The sequence below is a fragment of the Neodiprion virginianus genome, chromosome 4, assembly GCF_021901495.1.
Source record: "Neodiprion virginianus isolate iyNeoVirg1 chromosome 4, iyNeoVirg1.1, whole genome shotgun sequence".
NCBI classification, from domain to species: domain Eukaryota; kingdom Metazoa; phylum Arthropoda; class Insecta; order Hymenoptera; family Diprionidae; genus Neodiprion; species Neodiprion virginianus.
Genome location: NC_060880.1, coordinates 13,453,887 through 13,464,844, shown reverse-complemented (window position 1 = coordinate 13,464,844; position 10,958 = coordinate 13,453,887). Strand labels below are relative to the sequence as shown.

The 10,958-nt window shown below is 41.9% G+C and overlaps 1 protein-coding gene across 1 annotated transcript in view; it reads right to left on the bottom strand.

The window, feature by feature from the left end:
• Positions 1-499: 499 nt before the first annotated feature.
• The window catches only part of LOC124302828 (uncharacterized), a 99,011-nt gene continuing 88,552 nt past the window's right edge, over positions 500-10,958 (bottom strand). Inside the window, exons 10-14 of the mRNA XM_046759395.1 lie at positions 3,534-3,694; positions 2,817-3,307; positions 2,178-2,751; positions 1,313-2,062; positions 500-1,227 (exon numbers count right to left, since the gene is read on the bottom strand). Of these exons, the coding sequence (XP_046615351.1) occupies positions 681-1,227; positions 1,313-2,062; positions 2,178-2,751; positions 2,817-3,307; positions 3,534-3,694 (2,523 nt within the window). The 3' untranslated portion in view covers positions 500-680. The remainder of the gene's footprint in view (positions 1,228-1,312; positions 2,063-2,177; positions 2,752-2,816; positions 3,308-3,533; positions 3,695-10,958) is intronic.

The following is a 10,958-nucleotide window of genomic DNA, read 5'->3' as shown; positions in this document are numbered from 1 at the left end:
GCACTTGCTGTAAATACTATAGATACTACAATTTGGTTTTTAACCCCCGATATTAAATTTGGCAATCTTGTATTGTACCGGACTAATTGTTTAGTTACTTCAAACGTGTTTTTGTAGATTCGCTGAATTATAATTTTTTGTCGTCGACTGTTTATTAGTTTGAACTAAAACGCCATATGGCACACTGAATCAAATGTATTTATGAAGTCAATCAAATATAAATTCGTAGATGTTCTCTTCTTTTTGATTCTAACGTAACCCATGGTTATCGTTACGTTTTTGTATATTTGAAATTTGACTGCCAGATTCAGTTGATTCAATAAAAATTCCAATTTTCGGGTAACGATAACCGTTTGCGCTTTTTCAAGCAATATTTGTTTAACTTAAGAAATCCTTTTTCACGATGAACGGACAGCATATTATTTTCGCCCTAATAATCTTACGGTGCATGGTTTGCATCTGTTTCAAATGAGTTCGAATGAAAATTAAAAATGGCTGAATCCTTCGTTTTCCTTTATTTTGGTAAGATTGCCAAACGAATCAAAATTTGAAACTAAGTCTACCAGACTATTGTTTGAGAGTTTTTAATGCCAATCGGTCAAAAAACCTTATCAATCAGTGAAGTATGAGAACTGTTACATGTTACTGATAAATACTTCGTTTGCAACACAATTCTGAATTCACAGTGAAATATTCCATATAGGAACTATGATGAGTAAGGATGAAATGTAAGTAGTCACTGCTGCTGATGCTGAATCTTCAGTAGTATTCTCTTCAGAATAATCAGGTTCAGTCTCTGGTTCTGGTTTGTCTGTCGCCATAGTCGGCAGTATTGTTGGTGTTTTAGTCGAGGATTCCACGGTTGTACTAGGAACTGTAGTAGTATTGGCAGTAGTAGAGATAATCAAAGTTGTTGAAGTGGCCGAAGTTTCTGTTGAAGGTATTAGAGTTGTACTGAAAGCGTTCATAGTCGTACTGAAAGTGGTCGTAGTAGAGGTAGAAGGCGTCGTAATGAGCGGTGGTATAGTAGTTGGAGGCTCTGATTCCGTGTGAACTGGCGTTGGTGAAGTTGTAGGTGTCTCTGTTGAAAGTTCCACTGTGGTACTAGGCATATCTGCTACTGTCGTTGTTGTTATCGATACTGTAGTAGTTTCAGGCACTTCTGAGTTACAAAGTACAACGGCTGCGTTGGCTGACAACGAAACTGACATAATATTGACAATAGTCCTGAAACAGTAAAATGAAATTGAAAATATTTTATAACTGGTGTTTAAACCAATGTTGAAGATCTTGAACAACAGCTTGTAATTACCCAGTAGATATAACTGCGTTTGCACTGGCTAAGCAAACTCGCATTCCCTCGGATGGAAGACCGGAAAATTGAGAAAAATTCACGCTTACAGTTACCAGTCCCAGATTAATAGCAACCGCGTATACAGGTTCATCTTGCAGTTGACGAGTAAAGACCAAGACGCTATTATTATTTAGGGCCCAGATATGAGTAGCGCCACGTTTAATAGTTTGACTTTGCTTCAGCTTCAATATAGACTTATAAGTGTTGAAATTGCTTCGCTCTGCTGCTATTTGGGCGATAAGATTTCTGGTGACATAATTGCTATTCATTGGTAACCACGTCGATTCGTTTGTTGAAAATCCACCAGAAGTTGAATTATCCCAGTGGTACGGAGTTCTCGCAGGGTCACGCGTGAAGAGACTGTATCGATCGGGTCCAGCATTGATCGCATAAGGATCTTGAGTGTCAGCAAAAGAAATCTCAGTATCTAGGAGAGCTAATTCTTCGCCCATGTAGGTAAACGCAGTTCCAGGTAGAAGGTGCAACATGTTCAGACCATCAACTCGATTAGTGCCGAAGCGGGAAGCGGGTCGTCTTTCATCATGGTTCCCAAGAATCCAGTTCGAAGTTCCATTCTCGGGCAACGTTGCGAACCAGCTTGTCAGCACTTGAATGTAGTCCGACGCCAGCGACGGCTGCCCCAATTTTGCTATGAGGCCAAAGTTTAACGGTAGGTGAGCTCCTTGGTGAGTTTGATTGCCAAAGTACCTAACAAGTGAATAAAATATTAAGATGGTGCTTGCAGATTGGTCAAGCATCAACAAACATTAGTCATTTAATTAGATAGTAAATTTTCTTAATAAATTCATATTTTTATAGTCACCTCGCTACAACATCCTGACTGGCAGCTGAGTCAGTGACGAGAACACGAGTTTGAACATCCAATTGTGCAGTGTATTCATCAAGAAGAGTTCGCCATTGATAGACAATGTCAATGGTTTCGTCTAGATCAGTCGTGTAAATATGTTGAAGATATTCATAATCCGTTTCCAAGACATTGGGTCCAGGACTCTCATTGAGAGGTTCGTCTGGAAAATGTACGTCCTCGAAAATGTGAGCAACGGAACTAACTCGAAACCCATCGACACCTTGGTCAAGCCAAAACCTAAGGACGTTTGTGATTTCGCTCACTACAGCAGGGTTGCGGAAGTTCAAGTCCGCTTGGCTTGTGTCGAACTGGTGAAGGTAGTATTGTTGCCTCTGTTCATTCCATGACCAAGCAGAACCACCGAATACGCTCAGCCAGTTATTTGGAGGTTGAATTCCGTTGTCCAAAGTAATTCCATCTCTCCACACGTAGTAATCTGTGTAGGGTTCGATCCGCGCTACGGAGTTTTGGAACCAGACATGTTCATTGCTGGAGTGGTTCGGGACAAAGTCGATGATCACTCTTATTTCTGTAAATAGAAATTGATCAGATAATAAACCAGGTGAGGTTGCAAACACAAAAAAAAAACACTACCTTTATTGTGGGCTTCTTGTATTAGTTCTGCAAAATCGTCAAGTGTTCCAAAAATTGTGTCCACGGCAGTGAAGTTTGAAATATCAAAACCACCGTCAACTTGCGGTGACGCTAATAGCGAATTCAGCCAGATCGCTGTAACTCCAGTATCACTCAGGTGCTCTAGTCGAGAAATGATACCTTGCAAATCACCAACGCCATCACCGTTACTGTCTTGAAATGATTTTGGATATATTTGGTATACAGCGGCTTCTTGCCACCAATCCAAATTGCCGGTGATTTCACCGCTCACGAGAATAGGTCTATCAGGGATTGTGGGAAATATAGGTGTGGACGTTGCTGTTTCAGTTACCGTTTCTGTCGATGTAATACTTGGAGTCGTAATGGTGTCAAGTGTCGAGAGCTGTTGTGTGGTATCTTCAATCTGGCGCGTGCTCAACACAAGTGCTGCATTGGCCGATAAGGGCACAGCACTTATGTTAACGGTAGAACTGAAATAATTTCCAAGCACAAGGATTGATTGGTGACTCAAAGCTCTGGTACAGTTAAGATTAATCTTTCTCGTGAAGTTTTCATGTATTATTTAAAATATTTGAAAGGCATTATCTCAAGAATAAATTTCAAGTGAAACAATGAATAACTGAGCATCACAAGTATGTCCGTACAACATATACACTCTGAGATCATATGATCTGTCATAAACAATGTTTTCCTCACCCGGTATTGATCACAGAGTTGGCACTCGCTAGGAAAACATAGACGTCTTCGTTAACAAATGTCTCCAGATTAGACAAATCTACTATAAGCTGTCCAAGGCCCAAGTTGATAATGACGGCATAGCGTTCACCGCTCAAAATTTCTCTCGTGAAGGCCAAAACCTGAAAGCATTTCTGAAGTAAGGCGTCTACTAATAAATCATCACACACTGGCATTGGAATAAATATAGTAGGGGGTCCCTATAGTTAGTGCTGAATGCCAGGTCATAAATTAATTCGCTTAATAGTAATTATATAGTACGTAAAAATAATTTACAGGGCTAATGGCAATGTGTCGTTAGTACGTACACAGGAGCGGTTTTGAGCCGATCTGCTTACCCTCTCGGTAAGCTCTGGGCGTTTGAGTTCTAGGACATGATGACATAGTACCACCCGTGCCAGTCTGATTCCCCTACACTCCGCCCCCCTTTTAAGCTTCAAATTTCTGATTTCTTTCTCGACGGGTGATTGAATTTAGGATTTTCCCCTGCGGCTGGTTAAGTTTCAACATAACTGATTTCAAGCAGTTGACGCATAACCCTACTTACACAATGCAGCTGTCTATATTTTCCAACTCAGTATAATGTCGATAATTGCTGAAAAAAAACTTAGAGAACGAATAGCGATATCGAAATCATTCGGCATTACGACTTTCTCATTTGCGACGCTAACTCTCGAATTAATAATGTAGGAGATATCTGAGGTAGCTAGTGATGTGATGTGTCCCTATATGCTTATGCAGTTTATCCCATACGTCATCGATGGAGCTTAATGCGAACGTCAAGATAAATACTCTTCGTGAAAAAGTAATGTCTTTGGCCTGCATTTCCTTTAAACTACCTAATTCACTGTGAAGGCGGAATGATTTTTCGATATTACTGATGCACTTTTTCGAATAGCATTTTTTCACCCGTTGCACGTTTCAAAAGGCGCAGCGGTATGTTGTTGGACCGTACCCACCACGATCACTGTGCTATTGCGCCACTTGCATATTATATGGTCTAGTTTGTCCAGTGGTGGAGGAGGGATGTGTAAATCCTCCATGTTTATGATTGGTTTCGCATTATAAAAGATCACCATCAACCATACTTCCTTCTCCTTCACCTTACATATACGTAACTCGCATATCTCACGACTACTGGCGCAATCTTCTGCACCTTGTCGTAACCTTTTATTCCAGAATCCCACAGTATTCCGTGGTAATTGTGTGTTAACCAAACATTAGTAGCTGCATAATTGACGGTAGATCCACCCCAGCAAAGATTAATCTGAAGAGAATGCGTGCCAAACAAGGTCTGTTTATGTTGTGTGACGTGGTATTTCATATCCCATCACATGGGCTATTATAATGTACTCTACCCTCTATAGAACAACACATAAACAGCGAAGGCACGTCTGAGGCCAATACTCCAGAAAGAACGACTAGGTAATTTTAGATTAGATTTTTTACATTAAGCTAATACCTGTCTATTTTCTATGCTTCGTACCGCACGACAAGAGCACCCGCCGAGAACATCGCTTCGAAAGAACCATATATCGCAAGACAGAGATCACGGACCGGGTCAACAACCTCCTACCGGCAGCCAGAGGACAGATTATCGCAACCTAACTCCAGGTGGATGCCTGCAAGGATTGAGAACAGAGTCATGCTTGGTACCAAGTGCAAGGTGCCAATACAGACCTCCAATGACCGGACTTATCGGCCAGGAGCCGAACCACCCAGATTACCGCTACAGCCGCTTGGATGCGTCGATGACGAATACGCGAACCGTTAACGACATTTATCAGCCAGGAGCTGAAGTAACCCTAACGCCTATTTCGCCGTCAGCCATCGAGTAGGGGTATTTTTGGCTGATGCACATGTCTCATCGAAGGATCGCAGCGTGGCCGTCAAACCCAAGTAACTGGAGATGGGCTCTGTCAGACTGATGAGTTTTCGATGAGCGGCCCGTGTGGTAATCATCACCACCAGGAAGTCTCGGTACGGTGGTGCCGTAGGGCGAGTACCAAGCTGCGACACCGGAGAAATGGACTGCGCGGGGAATACCAGCATAGCGAGGAGCACTACTACTATCGATACCGCAACATGAAGTAAGATCATCATTTACCGCCAAGATCTATTCCCGCATCGATACCGCAGTATCGTGAGGGGTACATCGTCATCACCTCTCTCGCGCGTAGCGCGGGACAGCCGACGGCAACCCCCCCCCCCCCCCCCCCCTCTACATATCGCTCAATGGGTCGATAAATTCACATATGTCAACGAGGGAGCCGATGGACTACCGCCCGTCTTACCTGTTGACCCGACTCACGTAACCTGCTAGCCCGATTGCGATCATCCAGAACAAGGATAGGATCATGTGACGACAGCACGCAGGCAAAATCAACCGGGATCACGAGAATCATCCCGCGACCCGGGACACTCTACGTCCAGTGCTTATCATCTATTGACGTGTTTTCGCTATTGGCTAGTGTTCCGTTACCGCATTTTCAGCAGCCTGTTCCCTTCCGTTTGATTTGTTCTATTTTTTTCTCTCTTCTATTGACGTAAGTGAGGTTTTCTTTGTTATATTGTAAAGCCCGAAGCATTTTATCGTATCTATATCTTTTACCTATTTTCTCTCTTATCTTTTCTCGCAGCTTGCGCTGTGTGGGCCACATGGGCTCGTCCTTTATCATATATCTTGTCTAATACCGCAAATAACTTTGCGACAAGTTAGCTTATTTATTTAATTTGTAGTGACTATTGCTTCCTTTCTTAATATAATATCGCTGAATTGCAGAGTTTTGCTATCGCTTTGCTTCTGATTCCATGAAAATTATCCAATTACCTGTTTTATTTGAATAGCTGACTATTATTCTTTCGAATGATCCGAAAATTAATTAGTTTATATTGTAACGTGGCATTTCGGTTAGGCCTGCCCGTTACAAGAGACTCCCTGAACCCTGGGCGGAATCCAGGAATTAGGGGTTCAAAAATCGAGTAGAGAAAGAATCCTAAAGAGCGCCAGAACTGGAGTCACGCACCCGGGCTTCAACAGGGACGAAATCGCGCATTACGAATAAGATATTACAGGCTTTTGTTTTTATTTTTTTTTGTCGAGTACACCGGCTACCAGCCAGCGACCAACTTCGACACCGAGGATATTTCGAGGCAAGGCGAAACCGCGGAGATCTCGCGGGAAGGGTACCGAGGCTGCGGAGGGGGAGACAACGCAGATCCCTGCAGCGCGGGAATCCAAGGCGGAAGCGATTCCCGCTGGCGGCCGGCGCGCCGCAGCCTCCCCGCTCCCCCCGCCTACGCCCAACCGTGGCAACCGCGGGAGACTAGCGAGCAACGAGGGAGCACCACCCCGCCCAACCCCAGGACCCCGCAGAGCGGCGCAGGAGACAACATTGCGATCTAGCCCTAAGTTCTGCGCCGCGTAGCGACGATAGGTGCGCGTCAAGTTGCACAATCCCCAAAATCGATGGCAGATCGATTGTTGCGCATTCTTAGGGTTATGACGTCACGAAGGATTCGCGGGACGAGATCGGCGTTGCGGCCGATCGGCCAGAAGAGCTCACTCTAGTTCTGGCGACGATCGGGAGTAGGGAGAGCTTGTTCTCGCGTAGAATTTTTTTTGGTTGAGTGTGACGAGTAGCGTGGGTATTTGCGAAGCAGAATGGAGGAACACCGTCACGAGGGAGTAGGCTGCTTTGTGGCTTGGATGTGGAGCGGTAAGCGCTGCTAATATTCTTGCGAGAGAATTTCGAGGGATATTAAATAAAGGCTTGCCGAGGAACGGATAGCCATAGAGGATTTGCATTAACGACAGTACTCGAGATTCTTTAGCCGATAAATCTGCTTGGTGACCGTAGCCTGAGTTACGCGTAATAAAGTAGCGCCAATTTCGGGTGATTGAGAAGTTCGAGTCGAGTCACGGGTTGAGCCGAGACGCGGTCGTCTCGAATCTGCGTGTAATCAAATTCTGTTACACGGGGTCACGTCAATTTATTACGATACCATCTCATTTCTCGTGTAGGTCGCGAACAGTCTAACGGGGAGCGTTCGAATTCGCGACTGCGTCCTGCCGTCGCAGAGAAAGTGAAGCTCGGGTGCGCGCTAATAAAAATAGGCGTTCCTAGAGGAGGGTCGTGGGTGCCGCGACGAGCCTAGCCTCCGTTTAGTTTTTTTGTTTTGGCATAATCAGTTGGTATTAAGTTGGCGATTAGCGCCGTTTTGTAGAGGACGATCGCGAGCAGCGCGTCGCGTCCGATTTTGCTTTTGGTTTCTTTTAGTGTGTGAATTAGCGGTCACGAGTAGTATAGTGACCAGCGCACGTAGGCCGTAGAGGTCTTCGGGATCCCTTCATATTTTTGTTTTCTCTTTTTTTTTTTCTCTTCTTCTTGATTGATTATTTTGTTTGCTCGTTCTTTTTTTTTGTAAGCTAAGCGCTTGCGTTTGGGATCGCGAGGACAAGCGTCCGCAGTATTGTTATTATTTTTAATTTTTTTTGTATTATCACTATTTTGAAATATACTGTTTAACTTTCTCGCTGCTTTGTGAAATAACTTGTCAACGTACGTGTGGCGTATCTCTCTCTACCCAAAAATTACCCCTCCCCTCTCCGCGGTACTGAGCTACCGAGCATATGGTCGCGGTATATCGTATTACCGGTTTCGAGGCGTGTTGACCACGCCAGGCGCCCAACAAATTTCGCGGTCTTATTGCAGGTTCAGGGGACATCGTGGACGCCAAATTATTGTGCACGCGGTAAGTTCTCGGTCATTTTCTCCGAGTGACCGAGGTGCAGAAAAATCCACGTCACAATATATATTTTCTCAGTTTGTTTTATTTTCAATATCTTATCTCGATCATTTACCATAATTTCTATTACCTAGTCGATATCTTTTTGTCTGATTCGATTCATTTGCCTTGCTATCGATTGCTATTGAGTAATTAGTATCGCAAATATAATTTAATGATAAGTATAATATGTAAGATGTCGTTCTCGGAACCTGGACTATTGCACCGTGGTGAGTAACATCTTTCTAGTTAATTCTCGCTTCTTTTATCGCTGGCACGTAGTTTGTCCGTAATTCTTCTCGCTTGTAATACATCGCATTATCGTACCGTTCGTATAATTTCTTTTCGTAATACGTTAGGGATATCTGTATCTTTCCTATATCTTACAGTTAGTATTTCATATCTATCGCATATACTGGGACAATCTCTGGAAACTATACAGTCAATGCGCATGCACGAATTTTATCGGCTGCTCGGGCAGGCTAGTCACTCCGAGTTTCAGCTGTCAAATTCTGTTTCTGGCGGCAACGTAGTCATACGAATTTTTGAAGTTAGAATCTCAAACAGTCGAGGTAGTGACTGGAAAAGCTGATTCTTCAAAGAACGATCGAAACTTGATACTAATGCTCTCTGAAAATTGGCTTTATTCGACTGAAATGAGAAATCTGTTTAAATGTTGGGTGCTTCGAAGAAACGCAGACGGTAGGTGGGAACACTTTATTTGATTACTTTTATTATTTCGTCCATTAGAAATAACAATGAAATTTTTTTCTATCAACAGGTGATACGGCCAAAATAATCACATCTCTAATATTCACTGTTATCTGCCTATTCAATTTATCACACGTAGAAAGATCATCGCCACTTTCAAGCAGCTAAGCAACTTTCTCACTCTCTTATGGTTTCAGGCGGTAATATTGAATTTCATCACTTTTGAAGATGAGACATTAAACCGAGCGCTCAAGAAAATTAAATATCTCACTATCTGTAATAGAACAGTGAATTTTTTTTTTCTGGAAAATAGTTCAAAAAAATTTACAAATAGTCGATAGTCAATATATTTTTTCCGATTAATAAATTATTGCTTCTACTATTGAAAATAATTCAATGATTATCAGAGTTCATTTCGCAAATTTTCAATATAATTTGATCAAATGAATGAAGGGAAACCAATACTCAAAATAAAAATTCAAGTAATATCAGACTTATTAAAATGATTTCTGTATTTCATGTTAGTGCGGTTCGAAACAAACTAGATCTAATCGGAAGCGTAAAACTCAGGAACGTAGATCATATCCTGTGACACAAGTTGAAAATCAACTTTCTCAAAATGCGCCTTAACGTCACAATTAGCTTCAAGGACAATCATGTTGTAGAGTAATGTCAGAACATTAATACGAGGATATTGACTTATTGGATTCAAGATTGTGTCCCTTGTCCCATCAAAATAAATGAATACTGATTTTCAACGAAGTTCATGAAGATTTTTCTCCAAATAATGTAATCCGATACAATATCTTGTTCATAGTCCTCCGAACATCACCTTGTGACAAGGATATTTGGAAAGAGTCTCTGTGTTGCAAAAACCATTACAAAATTTTTGGTTTTAAATTCGTGCCAATGAATAACTTCTGCGTTTCAGGTTCCATTTCCAATCTTAGGATGACATTTGTTTTGTTCTAGACAATCCTAACATGAAATGGAGAAATAATTGCGGTAAATGGATATTCACAAGCTTTCAGTCTTAGCGTAGGACCCTGTGAAGAGTGTAAAATTGAATTTGGTTCTAAGATATCGATAAATTGCATTGTACTAAAAAAGTTGACGAGTGAGTAAATCCTATAGCAGACCAAGTGATTAATTGCAAAGGAACGTGTACTAGTAAGTGAATGCATTCTTCACACTTCACTGGGGTTCCACGAGACCGAAGCACGGGTGATGACTGCAACTAGCTAGCCAGATGACACCATCAACCAAGATTAACTTTAAATACATTTTTAACTGAAGTTATTTAACATTTCTAGATTTGGATTGGTTCAGTTTGTCTAGCAAAATTCAACCCTACAGTCAAATTGAGGACTTGAAAGACTATTTATCAAAATTTAATGCCAAAGAGAGTAAAAGTAAGTTTCAGAATAAGGTACCAAATTAAATGGTATAAAATTTGAAATAATGCTGGTCAATGATAATGCTTAAATTACAGTGTTGCACAGAGTGATTCCTCGGTAGAATGAATTGGCAGCAACGGTTAAGTAACAAACTTATCGCTTTGGGCTGGATCAAAGCAAAATGATGAGATATTTAGCCACTATGATCTGTAGTGTATCCCGCTCTTCAATTTTGCCTCAACTGATGTTAAGAAGGTGGTGATGGCCTGATGAAATTCACTCTGGCACCTGATGTCTGACGGATCAACCAGGTTCGATGGTTATAATGATTGCACCGCTCAAGAAACCAGGATCCTTGCCACCTAAACGTTTTGACCATCAGGTAAGGCATAATTTTCCTCGTGTTAATCAAAGTTTAAACTTTGAGCCTGCTGAAAAAAAAAACTAATTTTATTATTGAATCCATGTTAAAATATTGCAATAGACAAGA